This window comes from Capsicum annuum, chromosome 2 (genome assembly GCF_002878395.1).
Source record: "Capsicum annuum cultivar UCD-10X-F1 chromosome 2, UCD10Xv1.1, whole genome shotgun sequence".
Taxonomy (NCBI): domain Eukaryota; kingdom Viridiplantae; phylum Streptophyta; class Magnoliopsida; order Solanales; family Solanaceae; genus Capsicum; species Capsicum annuum.
In genome coordinates, this window is record NC_061112.1 from 145,248,214 (window position 1) to 145,267,907 (window position 19,694).

A 19,694-nucleotide genomic window follows, 5' to 3' on the forward strand; every position below is an offset into this window, starting at 1 on the left:
GGTTTGTTTTGAAAGGAAACAATTGATAAATAGGGATGAGAACTACTTTTGTTTGCTTTGCGATAGCGTGGTGGCTATTTTGAATATTTCCAAACTGAAATAAAACGTAAGAAGCAGCGGAACCTAAAGAACTTGTAAGTTACCCGAAAGGAAAACGCAAGAAGCGTGCCCAATTCATCCAAATTTATACTCTCCTGATAGCAACACACCGCTCGTGACGGCGTAAATAAACAATCAAAAGTGATTTAACAGAAACTACACTTCCGTTATGGACATCAACGGTGCCGGTACCGGCGACGCCGCCGGCGATGCTTCCTCGTCTGCTACATCCAGTGGCTTTTCACAATTAACCGCATCTGCTTCCCGATCGTACCAGCACTTTCTGGACAAAACGACGCCGTATTTGCTCTACCGTTGGATCGCCTTCTTCTTCATCGCTGTTCTATATGTCGTCCGAGTGTATCTGGTTGAAGGATTCTACGTTATCTCTTATGCACTCGGCATCTACATCCTTAACCTCCTCATCGGCTTCCTCTCTCCACAAGTTGACCCGGAGTTTCAGGAGTTATCCGATGGCCCGATTCTACCGACCCGAGAAACCGATGAGTTTCGCCCTTTTGTTCGTCGTCTCCCCGAATTCAAATTCTGGTGTGCTTTCTGTTAATTCCTTTTGCTTAGTATGTTTTGCATTATCGTTAATCAGAGATTAACACTTGAATTGTGTCTTTCTTTTGCAAATATATACCATTAATTAAGATTTAGAATCCTTCTTAAGTAGATTATACTGAAATTAGCTGTGCATCAGCAATTCTTCAGTTTTGTACCTTATTATACTGAAGTTTGAGTCCAAGTTCCTTTTTTCCTTAATCTAGGAGCAACTGTTTAAGGTTTCTGTTGATTCTTTTTTCTTCCGTTGCTATTTAGTTAAACCTGCAATGACTTAGCTGGATTAGTGAAATTTTGGGACTTTTGACGGTTAACATGTGCTGTTTAGGGTTAAAAGAGAAGTTCCTTTTATGTTGGTTACTGTGCTTGCGTTTTTGTTAGTGTAATTTTTTATATTTGTTTGCGAGATTGCCGATTTCCTGACTTGCCTTTCATTTTTATAGTTTATTTCAACTCTTTAACATGTTAAGTTATATATCTGGTGATGTCGAAGTAAGCATTGTGATATGATTACATGCTGGAGTTCTAGTGGTTCTCTGTAAAGTGTTACTCCATACAGAGTGGATCTTTGTGGTGGTATGGTATTGTTATGACTTGGACCCTTTTAGGTAGGAAAAGCTGCTCTGTAGTAAGTTTCAGCTCCGAACATCGTTGTTTCCTACTGTAAATGGTTATCATGTCTCTTGAGCTAGATATAAACAGCAAGACTGGTGTAATTTACAAAAATAGTTTGAAATGAAGTGTGGCAGATATGGTGTTGAAGCCAAGAGAAGCTGATCCTTTCTCTCTCTTCACCACATTAGCGTGTGTGCCTAAGTGCATAGTTGTAAGCAAACTAGAACACCCCCCCACCCCCACCCCCACCCACCCATCCCCCCCCAAAAAAAACAAGCACACAGGAAAAGAAAATCTATGTTATATCTTATGAATGTATCTAGTTGTAAGCAAACTAATACGCCCCCTCACCCCCACCCACCCATCCCCCCAAAAAAAACCACGCACACATGAAAAGAAAATCTATGTTATACCTTATGAATGTATCATAGGTGTAAGCAAACTAGTACGCCCCCCCCAATTAAAAAAAAAAAAACACGCACATATGAAAAGAAAATCTATGTTATACCTTATGAGTATATGAATTAAACGTATATGTAGTGTAGGATCATTGTAAAAGGGATAAGGCCAAGCAGAAAAACTAGCAACTGGGCATTGGTCTTGTCTCTTCACTAATCTATCTATTTTATTGTATAAACTTGATAAATTTTCAAATTTCAGTCTGTTCACTGTAGACCTGGCATGCATGATCCAAGCTGATGGCCGTTTCATTCTTCACTCAGTGCGTGTCTGTCTTCTTGTGGCACCATCAGGAAGTCCATTACTAGTAGAAAATGCTTCCTCTGACAGCTGGTTGAAATTTCTGAAACTCCAGACGTATAGCTTACTTTCTAAGTGCAATTTATATTTCCTTTCATTAGAGAGTTAAACATTCTGCTGATAGAGTGGTGATAGTGTGATAAGGTTCAAATAGAACAAGGATGTCCCAAGGCTTCATAAAAGTACAGAACCAAAATTGTGCTGCTGCTCAAGTATTAGATACTATAATAGACATGGGCATGTTAGCAGGGGCATCCCCTCGATAATGGTGTTGCATATTTAACATTCTTGGATAGTGGCTAAAAATGGAGAAAATATTTTCACCCTTTGCACACTGTTTTGATTGGAATTGCTGAATGATTTATACTGTCTCGACCTACCTTTGACTGAAATACCTTGTATGCCCCCAAAGGGATGCTCGTAGAGAAATGCTGTGTATCTATGTTCCAATGGGTGTTATAATGTTTGCTTGTCACCCAACAAATCAATTTATACAGTCCCTTGTTTGCCTGTGTTTATTCTTCTGCACTGACCCGTTCTAATTTGAGTCACAACATTATTCAGTTAGCGCTGCCCTTTGTCATCCATGTCAAAATAAATTCCATATACCAGATGCCCAGAACCTATATAAGCAGTGTATGAAGCTGTCTAATTTCTCAACCATTCTGGGCATTGATTTTCTATTTTCCTGTGTGAAGGTACTCAATTACTAAGGCTTTCTGCATTGCGTTCGTGTTAACATTTTTTGATATATTTGATGTGCCCGTCTTTTGGCCGATTCTCCTTTTCTACTGGGTTGTGCTGTTCACACTTACAATGAGAAGACAAATTCGACACATGTTGAGATATAAATATCTGCCGTTCTCTTTTGGGAAGCAGGTATTTTTAAACCTTGCATATCTTAATAAAATTCTTTTGGTTCCTTCTTTGTTTTCATAATTATCCTTTGTTACTAAGAATTGTGTTTCATCCCAATTCCCTCTATCCTTGCAGCGGTATGATGGAAAGAAAGCAGCTTCATCGGAAAGTGAAGATCTTCTCCCGTAGACTGAAATGCACAGGTCTGCGGCAGCTGTTTGTTCTATGAAATTTACATCATGCAGTTGCAAATTGTCTTTCTTTTCTGCTTCAATAGCCATAGATTTTCTAGGATGCTACTGGAAGTGGAAGAAACTGTCAGGGGAATTAGTATCAAGGATATGATGGTTACATCTTTGTCTCTTAGGGCGTGTATCATAGTGTAATGATATCTTAATTTTTCCATCTTAGCTTTCAGAAAGTTATGCTTTATAAGTACCCTGAGGTCATATAGTACCTTAGTTTTCTACCTAAGACTGGAAAAAAGCCTGCTAGTGCTTTTGTTAGTGATCTTGCTGGCTGTGGCAGAAGCTCCTCTTTGGAGAAAATAAACAGTTAATTGCAGTTGGTATACAGTAAATTAGTGAGATCGACAATGTCCCTCATGTAAGCGCTTAAAAGTTTTCAATGTTACATATCAGTTGAGCATTCCTCACAATTACAAGTGCATATCAACTTGTATTTTGAGCACGGTCTACCAAAGGCCGTGGCAATAGAAAAAGAGAAAGAATACAAACTCTCCTAAGTTTTCATCGACCAGCCAATGTACAACAACAAACTCAGTGTATTCCCACATAGTGAGGAAACAAAAATTCAAATGCCAATGAATCAAGGCGGCTGTGGCCCAGCATCCTGGCACAATGTACACTAACTATTGTGTATGAATTGTAAAAAACATTCTGGAGAATTGAGTGAGAACTAGTGAGGTGGTCTGTAGTAGCCATACACTCCATAAAACGTTTGTGCAAAGGTGAACAGTATCAAAATAACAGCAGCAGCAAAGGAGATAATTGCCCATGGATTGTTGAAATACTTGTGCCTTAAAGTAGCACGCCAAGCATTCCACCTATGGTCATAGTACCGATTAATTTGTTCGGATAACTGTGAAAGGTAACTGTCATTGACGTCGAAAACAACCTCTTGACAAAGCCGGTTGAAGAGGTCAGCAACTTCAGCATCATTGCCAAGCCAATGCTCAATTATTCCACAATAATGTAGGTATTTAACATCCTCTGGTGAATCAATCAAGTTGTCCAAGAAAATTACGTACGAAGTAATGTCATTGGTGCAGTCAAGATGGCACTGCTCAAAAGCAATCAGGTTAAGGAAGAGTGATTTTGTACCATCATGAATTAAAAGCCTAGGCATTTTGAGGATTCCATTCTTGAATTTTACATCCCAGAACCGATCAGTCTTCCTTTTCTTGAACTTAACTCCAGCTTCTTTCAGCTCTGAAACACTATGAATCATTTGCTGCCTGCGTTTGTCTGCTACCCGACTCGAATGCGACCAACGCTTGATCCACATCCTAGGCGTTGGCTTTGGCCCTGTCTGCAAAAGGCTCCTCCTGAAAATTACAGGTGTCAAAATCAGCTCATTTTTTAGTAATCAGTCCAACTCGTTCAAGTTTTAAACCATAAGGAAATTTGGATCATAAGGGATCAAATAGTGTAACCAAAACCAAAATATACAAAATCAAATTTAGAACTTTAAGCTAATTGGATCACGACATGTTATTCGACCCAACCCATCTTGACCCAAGTAAACTTTAACGCATTGCATGATGAGCCGTTTATTAGTTCAACCCATTTTGACTTTACCTGAAAACATCAAGGCAATGAAGTCCACCAAGGTCACCCAATGGATCAAAAGAAGCTGAACGTCCCATTGATGACTCCAATTTGTTCAAGTCACTCTTTGTCAACGGCTCATCCGTTGGCATCAATGGATCAAAAAACCTCAGTGCTAACCTGGCTACAATACCTTTCTCATCAGGCATTTCAGATTGAATCCCATACAACCGGTCAAGAATAAACAACGGAATTTGATTCTCAATCATGATCATATCTCTCTGAATCGAATGCATCGATCCCCTCATCGCGAAAACCGGATCATTTCTCGCATAACCAAGATGCTTAAATCCACCAGCAACTCCACGAAACAGCTCTAAAACAAAACAGCTATCAAGAACCATCATTTCAACAAACTCATTACTGTTCATTGCAATTGTCCCTTCGTAACAAGCACGTGCTTTCTCCTCGAGTTCTCTCACTGCATCAATATACATTTGAATTTCTTGATTTGTCCGCTTCAGGATATGGTAAACGGCTCGCCATTTATGGCGATCCATATTACGAAGGCGTCTCTTGCCATGATGATAAGGACCTAAAGAGACAATTTGAGGTATATAAGCTTTATCATCATCTCTTCTTAAGCTTAAAGGGACTCTATAAATAGAAAGTTTAGCCCATGATCCAGCATCATTATCTTGCTTAGCTTGCTCTAGTTTGTCCTTAATGCTAATTACCCATTCGGATTCGGGTGATTTAGGACCTTCCTCTACATTATGAACATTTTCCTCGATAGTAATTTTCAAAGAATCAGCTGGCTGATGCTCTTCTTTTTGCAACAAGGGTTGTTGTTGTTGTTGAAAGGGTAATTCTGGAAAATGAATGGATCTGTTGGTGGTGGGAGTAGGAGTAGTACTAGGACTAGGAGCATTTTGAAGTCCAGCATCAACAGTTTCTTTGAGTTTGAGGGTAATGAGGTACCAACTCAAAAGATCTTTGTTGAATACTGCAACCATTTTTTTTATTGGCTTGTTTTCTACTTTTCTTTAAAAGAAGATTGGAATTTGGATCATTGTATTAAAGCAAGAAAAATGTTTTGCTTTTAGGGAGACTTTAGCTTGTAAGCAAGTTGTAGCTTACATTATAATGTAATAAATGAATAAGAAGTTATGATTGTAGGATGTTGAAGTTGAACTAATCCAACTGGGGAATATGCTGCCCTACTGGACCCCTCATCACTATTTTATGAACTTGAACACTCTGTTATCAGTTCTATAATTTGTATAAGTGCCTTTCCTATTAATTACTATTTCCCAAAGGTTAACTGATCAATCCTATTAGTGTTGAATTTGGTTATTTGTTGCGTGGTCAAAGGTCAACTTGTTTCGTGTTTGATGATGCTCCAAACATATACATACGGCATACCAAAAAACTACATACAGTTTTTAGCAAAAAGCAACAGGAATGGAATTATTTAAATTTGGAGGATCACATTCACATCTGCCTTAATCTATTTGACCCACCAATTAAGGTGTGAAAGAATAAAAGAATTGACACATGCTGGAATAAACAAATGAAGTGGCTAATATTTGCTAAAACCAGCTGTTGACAGTTCGCACAGATGACCCATGGAAAACACTATTGGGACTAGTTCACCATTATGGCTAATTCTTCACTTTAATTGCCCATAAATAAACCACTATGAATATTGAAAAAAAAAAAAAAAAAAAAAAAAAAAAGAGGATATTTTTCCACTGACGGGTAGATGGCACATCACATGAAAAAAATGTTTTAAGTCTCCTAAACTGATATTTAAGTTAAATCACTTCATATTTCATAAGCAAATCACACTAAAATGTAAAATGTATAGCATTTCTTATGTCGACAGTGGATAAATCTTAATATCTTGATTTATAAAGGAGGCATACAGACAATATTCGGTCAGCCGATCACCTCTTGATCAATAGAAAATGTTTAACAAACTCTCTTTTATAATTATCCATATTCGTTCACGTTCTAATTTGTCAACAGACAAATTAAGGAAGCTTCACAATAAGTTATTTGAGTTTTGGTTACATCTGTGTAGGGTATGGGGTTTATATGAAATTTTTAAATAAGTTTACTATTAAAAGTTTCACAAATCTCCCTTTAATAATTCCATATTCGTCCACGTTCTGAATTTGACAACACACAAAATAAGAGTTATCTTCATTAAACAAAACACGAACAGAAATACACTGCAACAAATACTAAGATTTGCAAATAAACTGTCTTCCAGTAGCTACTAAATGAAAAACAGGTAAAGATAGATACCTTTATGTTGAAAACCTCCATAAATGTGAAAATGTCATGAACTAATTCTTGAAAGTTTGCAAGCATCAGTTGGAACTCTTTTTCCATGTATACTTTTTTGTGAGAGCACAATTAAAGTTAAAAAACATGAAAACTTGTATAAAAGTGCAAATATCATGTCACAAATTAATTCTTGAAAGCTTGCAAGTATAAGCTGAAACTCTTTTTCTAAGTACACTTGTGAGAGCAATCATAGTAAAAAGAAATGAAACTTTGAATAGAAGTTCAAATATCTTGAACCAACGCTTGGAAGCTTTTAAGCATCAGTTGAAGCTCATTTCCTCAATATATTTATGAGAGCATCTTAGTATAAAAAGACATGAAAATCTAAATAAAAGTTCAAATATCATGAACTAACTCTTGGAAGCTTGTAAGCATCAGTTGGGGCTCTTTTCACGAGTATATAATGGTGAGAGCATTACAGTAAAATGACATGAAAACTTGAATATAGAAGTTCGAATATCATGAACTAACTATTTGAAGCTCGAAAGCATCAATTGGAGCTTTTTTCTCAAGTATATTTGTGAGATCATCTGAGTAAAATGACATGAAAATTTTCGATAAAAGTACGAATTACATGTCATGAACTAACTTCATGTTGGATCAGGGGATGCGGGAGTTCTAAATTCACCTTAAGGTTTAAAGTTCAAATTCCAAAAGCTACATGTTTTTCTCTTTGAACCCCTTTGTGAAAATCTTGAATCCATCACTGATTCGAAAAAGATAACCATGGCCAGCAAGAACTACCATGTGATCATGTTCCCATGGTTAGTCTTTGGCCATATGCTATCTTCCCTTCAACTATCAAGGAAATTGGCAGCAAATGAGAAAAAGCGATCGAGGTGACCATTTGTGTTACAAAATTGGAAGCATCAACGCAAAATCGAGAACCTAACATTTACAAATAAACTGTCTTCCAGTAGCTACTAAATGAAAAACAGGAAAAGATAGAAACCTTTCTGTTGAAATTTCCATCAGTGAGTTTATTTTGCGTTACAAATTTGAAAGCATCAATGCGAAATTGTGAACCTAACATTTGCAAATAAACTATCTTCCAGTTGCTACTAAATGAAAAACAGGAAAAGATAGATACCTTTCGGTTGAAATTTCCATCGACGAGTCCATTTTGCGTTATAAATTTGAAAGCATCAAAGTGAAATTGCGAACCTATCATTTGCAAATAAACTGTCTTCCAGTAGCTACTAAATGAAAAACAGAAAAATATAGATACATTTCTATTGAAATTTTCATCGGCGAGTCCATTTTGCATTACAAAATTGAAAGCATCAAAGCGAAATTGCTCTCCACTTGGAGATATTGGCACTACACCATGGTCATTGGAGAGTGGAGGAGGCGCAAACTCCTCAGCCTGGGAGTTCAATTTCAAAAATATTTCCTCTAATTCTCTCATCTTTTTCTTAAACCCTTCTTCAATAACACCTTCATTCTCGATGCTAAGAATTTCAAAGGATGAACCTAGCAAGTTCAAATCTTCTATCTGCCGATGGTTCATAAAAATCAATAGAATTATAATTGAATACAATAACAATAACATACCTAATGTAACAGAGATTAATTCTTGCATTCCTCCATCAGAGTTTTAAGAGCCAATGGCAAAAAGGTGTAATAAAATAAAGCCGAGTGAGGAGGGTAAAAGGAGAAAGACGGAGGGTGTTTATATGTTAAAATTAATTAATGTGTTTATTGATTTTTTCCCTAGATTTCATGCTTTTCGTCTTATTTTTTGACATTAAACTTTTGAAGAAATAAAAATATCTCTCTATATATATATATGAAGAGGATCATGGACAAGGTGATGTAACACCTCTCTATGATCTCTATTCATATTTTTCTTTTTCTTCATTTTTTATTAATTAATTAATTTATCAATTTTAAAAATTATCATATTTATGACAATATTTATAACAAATGAGTTACAAAAAAACCTCAATCTATTTATATTCTCTACTTAAATTACATGTCTTTTCAACTCCCATATATTTAATCCATATAGTTGAATCATTCTATAAATAAAATCACCTATGATGTTGTTCAATGTCAATCTTCAATTCTTGCATCTTCTTCTTTATTTATTTATTTTTTCTTTTTGGGATTCTTTCTTTTATGTAGGTGCGACCAATTAAGGTTTTGGTTGATTAAATCTATGTATTATGGTATGTGTTATTTTTCTTGCATAATGACTCATATTCAAAAGTATTACTTTACGTTTGTGTATATATCTCTATATTCTAGCATATGTATATATAGTTCACGGCAATTGTGATCTTTGCTTTAGTTTGTTTATATTGTATATTTTTTTATAAATTTAATTTTGTAAATTTATCTGTTAATTTATGGATCGAAACACACTAAGTATTGTTGGGTTATATAATCACCTTCCATAGATGATTTCATTTCATTTCATTTAGTACCAGTAACTATATAATTATAGAATTATTAATTTTTGTAGGCAAAATTTTTAATCTAGATTGGTGGTATAAAAAAATAATAGTTACAAATTAAATGTAAAATTATCTTATTTTGTGTTTAATCATGAATTTATTAGTTTAGAGGTATATATTTTGTGTAGTTATCATTTTTCTATGGCTTTATGATGAGAGAAAGCATTTTCATGTGTTTTCATTACTCTGAAATGTGAATGCATGTTTACTTATATTTCCATAAGTCATATTAATCTCAGGCAACTTTAACTTGAATTTGGGAAAGGAATGATATAGTTTTGAAGAGCACTTCAACAAACAATGTCCTTTACTTTTACTCTAATTGAAGATGAACAATATACAATTGAAGAAAATAGAAAATTTCGTGCCTATTAAAATAAAAAATTATATGGGTTATTCGAGTCCCAAAATCACTTGCTTACTATTATAGACTTGATTCACCTGCAGTAATAATCTTCTCGGTATCTTGTTTATTGTACACATATTCCTTTAATTTTTTAGTGGCTCACATGCATTTTATTAACCAAGTAATGTTAATTATGGTTCCCAACATTTCTCTCTTCTCAATTTTTTCGATATTATGTATATTGAGAAGAAATGGTACCATTATGTATTTCTTATATCTGTTCGTATCTCATAAGTGAGAGTTTTTTGATAGTTAATTTTTAATATAAATTTGTTCAAAAATAAAATGACAGCAAATATATATACACCTTATGCTTATACACTGATATTTCTTTTATTATACTAAAGACATAAAGGATCTCAATAATGCTTATACACCTTTCTTTGTTCCTACGCACTTGAGTTTTATTTCTTGATTTAAAATATATAAAAAAAAAAAATTGCAATTTCTTTAGTAAATCAACATTATTATTTGGATTCAATCAACTCAATTCTTTTTCTTATTATAAATTAGGAATATATAAATTTTTTTTTACTAATAATAATTTGTAATCGCATGTATGTCATGTTGCTCCATTACTTTCCTGGTTCAAAATGCATGTATCATTTTGTAGTATATTGAAGTGTCAATCACCCACTTCATGCTTACACTTCGACATTTTTATATATTTTCGGCTAATTCAAAAAAAATATCTCAAAGAATTAAATTAAAAAATTATAGTATTAGAGTAAAAAATTGTGCTTTATAAGATTTTTTAATTTTCATATTAATTTTATGAAATGAAAATGTCCAAAAGTATTCTAAAATGTACCAATAGAAAAACTATATATTATATAGCTTTGGCAGTAGAGCAACTAGAAAAATTGGAAAATGTAGAAGTAAAAGAAAAAGAAGAGGAAGAGATTAGAAATTTTGTAACTTGATTTTTGAAGACTAAAAGTAGTTATAATATTTTAAATATTAAGATACAATAATAAACTATCCGGTGTATTCCTACATGGTGGAGATTTTAAATATTAAGCAGTGGCGGATCCAAGGTATAAAGTTTGTGAATTCCCTGTGTTAGATAAAAATAAAATCAAATAGTAACTAGAGGGATTTGAACTCACAAGTCACAACCTAGAGGTCAATAAAACTTTTACAAGTCTCCCTACTCCACTGAGCCAACAATACACTTTGTTTATGAATTCCCAACTTATAATTCTTATATATTTACTAGATTTCTCTATATAAATACTAGATTCGCACGAAAGTTACTGGATTCCTGGGAACCCGCACCCGGGACCCTAGATCCGCCCCTGATATTAAGATATTAGAAAAATAATAATTTATAAATTTAACAAAATTTTATATAACCGCGCGGATAAATTTACTGGTATTTAATAATCAACAAAAACAAACATCATAAAATATCACATGAATTATTACAACGTGAACAAAGAAACAGCAACGTAGAAGTATTACTAGAGAAAGCAAAGGACATTTTGGTCCATATACTTTCTTCTTCCACCTCAATATTCCAATATATGGCGGCATTGTTCTAAAACGATCGATGTGTAGTCTCAGATGTGCTCAATCGTAACTACATTTTATGTACTTGAATCATTGTGATATTTTGTGCAGAAAATTATAATGAAGAGAACTCATTAATAGAAAAGAAAATCACAAATAAAAAAGTAGTACTATTCTCTTAAAAATTTGGAGGGGCAAGAATACATAGAATGAACTGCTACCATTGGAATGACGCGATTCTTTTTTGTTTGGCTACTCATCTGAAGTAGTAGCGTTGTTGAACAAACAATTACTTCTCGTTTCTGAGAACTTTTGTCTTGCGCATGGCAGAGCTATGCTACTTCGCTCTGTTTGCTCAACCAAATAAGGTACCCCATGAACAACTGAAATCTTCTCTCCTTCCCCTCCAACCCCCTGCCCCCGGGTTTCTTAATATTCAGTTTCTGCAACTGCAATCAAGCCTAACACACAATTCCTTGGCATATTTGGTGAATCTACTTCCAGGGAAATGAAAAAACAAAATTGTAATAGGGTGTGTACCAAGACCATTATCTGCTGCCTGCTGAGAGTCCATGCAAATCTCTAGTGTACTTTTCTTTTTCAACCTTGGTGTCCTGCAATGAGTTCAATAAATGCAAGAAGAAAAACAATAAACATACTGGGATGTTTAGACTTTTGACGCGTATTTTCTGTACAATAGATGTACATATCAATAATACTGTAATTTTGAGTGATCCGTTGACATTCTGTAGCAATGATATAAAGTTAAACCTTATAATTTTCACAGCTGAAATATCATCAATGCCAATGTACAGTTATGAAAAGATAAAATTCTTGCGCAAAATTTATACTTCCATCTCCATTCCCCAGTTTGGTTCCTGAAATTCTTCTTTTCACTAACTTTATGTCGTAGAGTGGGGAGTGGTATGCAATTTTTGTACAGGAAACTGAAATTCTCAACAGTCCTGCATTTTCTGCAGTACACAAAGCTGCATTCTGAAAATATCAGTAGTGAGTGGTTGATCCTTTCTCAACCTGAACATCCGCCCTTCTTAACAGCAGATAAGAATTTAGGAGTGAGTGGAAAAGAGGAAAGGCTGGCTTATGGAGTAAAGGGATGCATCAATGGCAATGGAACGTCGCGCTGCACATTAATCTGAACACCCACAAATTAGTTAATTAAGTTTCACTAGTCTAAACACCCACAACAACAACAACAACAGCAGCAACAGCAACAGCAACAGCAACAGCAACAAAATACCCAGTATATTCCCACCAAGTGGAAAGGGCAGCCTGGTGCACTAAAGCTCCCGCTATGCGCAAGGTTGAGGGAAGGGCCCCACCACAAGGGTGTATCGTACGCAGCCTTAAGTCTAAACACCCACAAGTTGGTTATTTAAGTTTAGTACTTCACTATTAACAGAGCTTGTACATGAAAACTAAAGGTAGCATAAAGGAAATCACTAGTAAAGAAAGTGATGCTATTATGGATTTTATGAGTGGCAACAAAATCACATCACACCAGCTAGAGATATGTAGTTCCAAATATTCCTTATTTCACTTTATAATGTAATACGGATTGATCTTAGAGTAATGGGCAGCTAGGTTTAATTGTTTCCTTTGTCCAAGTACAACTAATTCACATGGAGCAAAAGCAACGTGAAAGCTTATAAACATAGTTGCCAGCTTTTTCAGGATATATATGCAGACAGCAGGCATGAAATAATTCAAGATTACCAACAACATACTCAGAAATCGCATTATGTCGGTTGGGGGGTAGAATGTCATGAAATGTTCATTCACTTAAGTGAGGTAATAAGAACGAGTCAGAGAAGAGACTGTTTTTTCATTTAAGCAATTAATGAAACCTATTTTGCTTGGACTTTAAAGAATTGCACCGGAATCACTAATTTTGGAAGATCTGACACAGGTGCAACAACATTTTTCAAGAGTCCGAATAACATGGACGGAAAGCCGGAAACTAAAAGAAGACACAGCAATAACAAAATCTACAGACCTTGAAGCATGACGTCATGTTGGCAATGTCTGCAATCTTATGTGCTTGTACTTCTGAATTGTATTGAAGCAGTGAGAGCTTTCGGAGAAGCCTTTGGATAAGACTTGCTCCAATGCATGTGCTCCTTCCAGTAATGCTGCATCAATCTGCAAGTAAAATGTATGAATCTTCAACAACTCAAAAGTGGATTTGGAGCTGCAAATGGATACATTTGGAATTCCTTCATTGATGTCAATTTTCAAATATATTAGTTGTGTTTTACAAAAGATCTCTCCAATGCTAATGTGGCTTCAATGACTGGAGCATAGGTACTTCTAAAATGACATCGTATTTCCATCTGATATTACCTATATTTGACTCTAGGGAACATGTCTATGAAAAATTTTAACTGGGTCCAAATATTTTTTCACTGGTTGAATTATACAGAACACGTCATCTGCATGTCTTTTACGTGTTTCAACATGTCTACGAAATTTTGTTTTTGCAAATTGATAAAAGGAAGATAAAAATTATCCATCCAAATTAATGGAAAAAACAAAAGGAAGAATGGTTGATCAAAATGTTTTAGAACAACAAAACCTATGCCAACCAGAACAGGTTGTATTAGTGAATACTCTACTTATAGCTATATTATACAGAACATATACTCTCAAACTCTATTTAAATCATATATAGCAAAAAGATAGGACCAAATTTATCGTATATTTGTACAACTGTATGATTGATTTGATTCCTGTGTTCAACATATAAGCATCAAAATTTAGCCCCTCCCCTCTCCTCGGAAGTAGAGATCATGGTAGAATTATTGGAAAGGGAGCCAGAGAATTCAAATAAATGATCAGGCTTAAAATTTTCAAATCTAGAGGAAGAGCGTCCGAGCAAGAAAGTGAGAAATACGTAAGTTTGTTCAATAAATTGTCCAATATCTTCTATTTTTTTTTTCGAACTTGAATTCTCCAATATGTTTTTCATTTAAAAAAAATTAAACAAAGGATTCTTTACGGTCTTTTCTGAACTCCTCCACTATATCTAATCGACGGTAAGTTTTAGAATTATTGGAAAGGGAGCCAGAGAATTCAAATAATGATCAGGCTTAAAATTTTCAAATCTAGAGGAAGAGCGTCCAAGCAAGAAAGTGAGAAATACGTAAGTTTGTTCAACAAATTGTTCAATATCTTCTCTCTTTTTTTTCGAACTTGAATTCTCCAATATGTTTTTCATTTAAAAAAAAAAATAAACAAAGGATTCTTTACGGTCTTTTCTGGACGACTCCACTATATCTAATCGATGGTAAGTTTTCTAGACTAGCTTCACGTGTATGCAATTCATGTAGGGGTGGCAGATGGACGGTTTGGGATGAATTTGCACAGGTCAAGATGGGCTTAATGAATAAATGGGTCATTGCGAAATCCTGCCCAAAGTTCACTTAGAGACGAAGAAAGATAAAGGAAATGATATATACAATCTGGAGGTGTTGTCACGGTGCCCGTGATTCTTGTGATGAGGTTAGCATTATAATCATCTAAAGAATGTGTCAGGTCTCCATTTCCTTTTTCACTAGATTGATACATGTAGTTTATGTGTTTCACGGGTTAGCTTTGGGCGACATCGCCGGGTTGCATTAGGGATGAGTTAGTTTACAGGTTAAAACAGGTTCTGCCCAAAAACAGCCCATCAGAAAAACTCTCATGTCCAACCTGTTAAAATACTTGGAGGCTTAAATGGGTTTGAGCTAGTTTTGCCACCTCTAAATTCATGTATATACATCTGTTCGCTTTCTAGTTGTGGTCTCATTTCATTTTTGGAGTTTACTGCATTATAACACTAAGCTTCAGAATTTGATAGACAAAGAGCATCAACAAGAGGGCAGCCCAATGCACTAAAGCTCCTGCTATGCGCAGGGTCTGGGGAAGGGTCCCACCACAAGGGCGTATTGTACGCAACCTTACCTTGCATTTCTGCCAGAGGCTGTTTCCAATGCTTGAACCCGTGGACTTCTGGTCACATGGCATCAACAAGAGATTGAAGAAATTTGGGAACAGAATTTTATGTATTGTATGGTTGATTGGCTAGAACGAAAAAGAAGACAATTTGATGGGAAGAAAGAAAGCATAGCTGTTGTGAAGTTTTAAATGTATTCAGAATTTATTGTTTTGGCATAGAGGCTATTTTGCTGATGATAAGTTGGTTTTTGTGGACTTGCAAGCATCTTCATGTGTGTAACCTGACAACTACAGTTGAATTTAACTTTTGCAGTACCCTCTTGGTACTGATATTGAATAAATTTTTTTATAACATTATCAAGAAGATATTCAAGAAAGTTCATAGAACAGAAAATAAAATGCCTCCACTGCACTAATACACAATGAGCCATTCCTTAAAAACTCAAGAGGCTGTACAAGTTCATTAGACCAGTAAAAAAGTTCAACAACAAGAAAAGGAACACTAAGGAGTCGACTTTATGGAAGAACTCAATGAGTTACAAACTTACTCGTTCTCTTGCAGTCGAATTAAACTTTTGAAGCATGAATGCTTTGGGATCCATCTGACCAGGAGGTCTTCCAATACCTAGCAAGAGAACTATGTTTAATTTTCCATACTGAAACTCAAAATGCCAACAAGAGAACATTCAGGTGTTTTAGACTTTCCACAAACCTATCCTTAACCGAGGAAACTCTCCATTTCTACGAAAATGATAAATCACATTCTTCAACCTGTAAAAAAGAGAACTGGATCATATAAAGTTTAACAGTGACTGAAACAGCACCGTGCATGAAGAGACACAGAGCTCTTGTGGTACTAAATAACTAGCAAAAACATGAACCTGATAGCAAACAGAACAGATTTTCAGAGATAGAGAAATTCTATACACTAGTCAAAAAGAGGCATGTCATGCTTTTTCTGACAAAATATTATGCTGACTGCATTCAGGTAAGAATTATTTGATATGTTTTATTTTAGATACATGACATAGCCATCGATTTTCATTATTAAGTTCATTACAATTCCAGCTATGAACCTTTTAAAAAAACAATTCCAGCTATGAACCTACATAGACAATTCACGGGATTGAAAATGAACAGATGGATGGTTTCACGGTACTGAATTAAAGGTTGTTTTAAGTAGATTTAGATAGAGAAGAATTCTGTTCATACCCGTTATGTCTGTTATGACCTCCCTTGGGGTGAAGACGAAGAACTCCACATGGTAAATCCATGTCATCATGAAACTAGAGAAAAAAGACGATTGTTCAAAAGCATTAACAAAACATAATCAATATGTCCAATTGATCTTGAAAAAATATGAACAGCTAGTAAATTGTACCACAACCACACGATTGAGAGGGAGCTTGTAATATGCTGCAAGTGGGCCAATCTAGGGAAAAGAGAAAAGGGAGGGTATCAGAGGTATTGATCACCTTGATAACACTAAGCATCAATGAAAAGCACGATACATCTCCATTCCTCATTAAAAATATCAGAAAAAACAATGTCCAAGAAGTAGAAATCTATTGGAGTCAGAAAATTTATATCTTTTATTTTCACATGTAAACTGGAGACCGAATGACATAAATTGAGCAAATAAATGTGCTATTTTCCATTCTAAAGAGTTCTCAGACACAAGTTCACTTATTAAGCAGAGGAACTTAACTTTTCGGATGAGAGTCTATTACGTATAAACGTTCCTTACAAACTAGGGGAAGCAACGACTGGGCCATGCCCTTAACCTGATTGTAGAGGAACTAAAACTGGAAAAAACAATCGGACCAGGCTTGGATTTGCATATAACTTGTGAACACGCAAGAAAAAAAAATCAATTCTGGCAGAAAGGTGATAAATATTGCCATTCAAAAACATGCTCCCCCAAGTCCATAGGAAAAATAAATCCTGTGCATGCTAAGGTCCTAGAATAATATCATTTTCCACTTAAATGCATTCTGCATATGAATTACCACTACTTTCTGGCAGCACAAGGCTGCTATCTGGGTTGCTTTATTTCATAGAATAAAACATAAGCTGCAATTCACTACCTAGCTACCTAGAAAAAATTCTTGGCAACTTCTTCTAGATTATTTCAGTTAATAAAACCACAAGAATCTAAGCTAAGAATATAGTTTTATCTCAATTTTTCAAAGAAACTGACAGAACATAACAATTCAGAAAACATCCGAACAACATTTTTATCGGGTTAGGACCATTTTTGACAAGAGTTTGGCTAATAAGTCACGAGACAAAGATACTAATTTGGCTTGTCCCATTCAGAGTTTCTTGTTCACTTTTGACAACAATCCTACCAATTTGCAATGTCACGTTGTTGGACTTGCATTCCATGTTAAGTATTCGTTGGCCAGAGGCTGACTGTAACCAGTAAAAATTAACAACGAACTTCAACATGTCTTACTGGTCTTGAGACTAACAGAGAAAACTAGTCCAAAATCATTGAAGGTTAACAGAGAGAAATACGAGCAAACACGTGAAGATATAAGGATTAGCAACTTATTCTCACAGACCAATAGTCGGCACTAGAAGCTTCCAGAAGTAAGAACTATTCTAGTGATCTTCAGCTTCACCACGCACCAGTCCATGCTACACATGGCTTGGGTGAATTATAACTAGAACAGTCAATATAACCGCCAATTCAAAGAGAGGAGTTAACTCTAAACAACATCATCTAGACCCTATTCGGCGAAATGAAAAATTTACAACTCATTTTCGCTATGCGACAGATACAAGAAATCATCTAGAATACAGTCATTAAGAATACCAATTTTCATTCAGACACATCCTTCTTTGAGATGAAATCCACAGGGCACCCATCATGAGCAGAAAAAAGAAAAGCTTTACAATACAAGAAAGACGTATTTAATTTCTTACAGATTCACCACTCAAATTCATGTAAGTTAGCGGCTTTGCAAGGAAAACCGGAATGCCATTGACGAAACCTGAAATTGTTATATACCAACCAAATATAGATAAGAGTATAAACAAATGAACATGAAATGTACTTAAAACATTTAAAAGGCATAAATCAACATTTAGTTAAAGAGACCTTTTCCAAACATAGCTTTACAATGTACAGTCTCCATATGAATCCCTTGCGAATTTGCGAATGCATCAAGCATTTCAAAACCAATCTATAGTGGAAACAAAAGATAAAGCTCTTAATGAAGAAGAGCTCGAATGAGATTGGAACCCATTTTACAAATTCTTTCTAAGAAAGTAATGTTAGTCGAGAAATAGAGGTTACATTGTGTCTCGTTCCCCTGTATTTATCCCCAGGATTTCCCAATCCAACAAAGAGCCACGGCTGAGGAGAATACGTGCAGCAGTTGCGCCTACAAATCCTTCTAAGCATCACATTCATCTGCAATAAATATCAAAAAGGTTTTATTAGTAAAAAAGGACATTACAAACATTTGAGGTGGATTTGGGCGCTTTTAGTTTTAGATCATAATCAAAATACTGAAGGGGAGCCATGTGAACCCGTGCTCTCTCCGTATTTTATGTATATATTTTCTAAAATTGATATAAAATTATTCGTTAGCACTATGAAGGGGAGCCTTCGAGTAATTGTTGCCATGTGACCAAGAGATCACGGGTAAAACCTTGGAAACAACCTCTGGCAGGAATGTAAGGTAAAGCTGCGTAAGATACATTCTTGTGGTAGGGCTTCTCCGGAGCTTTCGTACACAGGGTTGTTCTTTTTATTTTTACTATGCTACTAAGAAAGGTTAAATGGCGCTACTTTAAAAAAAAAAAAAAAAAGCAGTGCACCATGTTCTAAAAACCATGCATTCGCGTGTGCCAAAAGGGGCCAAGAAGCAATTATTTGTCGATTAGACATATCAAGGTATGAGTAAGGCGATAAGGAAGATAAAAGAGATTATATTACTTGAAAATTAGAAATTTGAGCGGAAAGATAAAAGATTACATTACTTGAAAATTAGAAATTTGAGAGGAAAGATAAAGAGATTACACTACTACTTGAAAATTGGGAATTTGAGCGGAATTGACAGCTTTTTAGTGTCGTAGTTGGGTTGTAGAGATGCTGCTGATGCTATGCTGCTTCTTTCCTCCCATCCTCCAATTCCATTGAACCAACTCCACACCCGAACTCTCACCCGTTTCGCCCTCTCACAATTAATTTGGGCCTTTGGGTCCACAGACAGAAATGGGCCTATGTTCTTGTATATCCCGGCATAAATAAGAAATAGGGACTCGTTCGGACATTCAAATTAAAAACATATTCACTTTATT

At 35.3% G+C, this 19,694-nt stretch overlaps 3 protein-coding genes across 12 annotated transcripts; 1 reads left to right on the plus strand and 2 right to left on the minus strand.

The window, feature by feature from the left end:
* LOC107860249 (protein RER1A) lies at positions 1 to 3,556 on the plus strand. Its single transcript, XM_016705526.2, has 3 exons — positions 1 to 648; positions 2,739 to 2,919; positions 3,034 to 3,556. Exons 1-3 carry the CDS (start codon positions 269 to 271, stop codon positions 3,085 to 3,087), a joined length of 615 nt encoding a protein of 204 aa, XP_016561012.1. The 5' UTR covers positions 1 to 268; the 3' UTR covers positions 3,088 to 3,556.
* LOC107860248 (UPF0481 protein At3g47200) lies at positions 3,479 to 5,999 on the minus strand. The gene is made up of 2 exons (XM_016705525.2): positions 4,719 to 5,999; positions 3,479 to 4,465 (listed from the first exon to the last, which is right to left on the minus strand). The coding sequence occupies exons 1-2, from the start codon at positions 5,702 to 5,704 to the stop codon at positions 3,817 to 3,819; spliced, it is 1,635 nt and encodes a 544-aa protein (XP_016561011.2). The 5' UTR covers positions 5,705 to 5,999; the 3' UTR covers positions 3,479 to 3,816.
* Positions 6,000 to 11,475: 5,476 nt separating this feature from the next.
* Positions 11,476 to 19,607, minus strand: LOC107860250 (peptidyl-tRNA hydrolase, mitochondrial). 10 transcript variants are annotated; one of them, XR_001671501.2, is made up of 11 exons: positions 19,414 to 19,605; positions 18,685 to 18,801; positions 18,487 to 18,571; positions 18,312 to 18,379; positions 16,762 to 16,812; positions 16,593 to 16,666; positions 16,093 to 16,151; positions 15,929 to 16,005; positions 13,438 to 13,583; positions 12,682 to 12,793; positions 11,476 to 12,576 (listed from the first exon to the last, which is right to left on the minus strand). XR_001671501.2 is itself a non-coding variant. In XM_047407361.1 (10 exons), exons 2-9 carry the CDS (start codon positions 18,799 to 18,801, stop codon positions 13,452 to 13,454), a joined length of 678 nt encoding a protein of 225 aa, XP_047263317.1. In that variant the 5' UTR covers positions 19,374 to 19,607; the 3' UTR covers positions 11,476 to 12,034; positions 13,438 to 13,451. The 10 variants fall into 10 exon arrangements, 7 of the variants coding, with proteins under 7 accessions (XP_047263317.1, XP_047263315.1, XP_016561013.1 ...); XR_007052518.1 differs by having other exon boundaries at positions 12,017 to 12,576; positions 19,422 to 19,607; XR_007052517.1 differs by having other exon boundaries at positions 12,017 to 12,576; positions 16,093 to 16,166; positions 19,414 to 19,606.
* Positions 19,608 to 19,694: the final 87 nt, after the last annotated feature.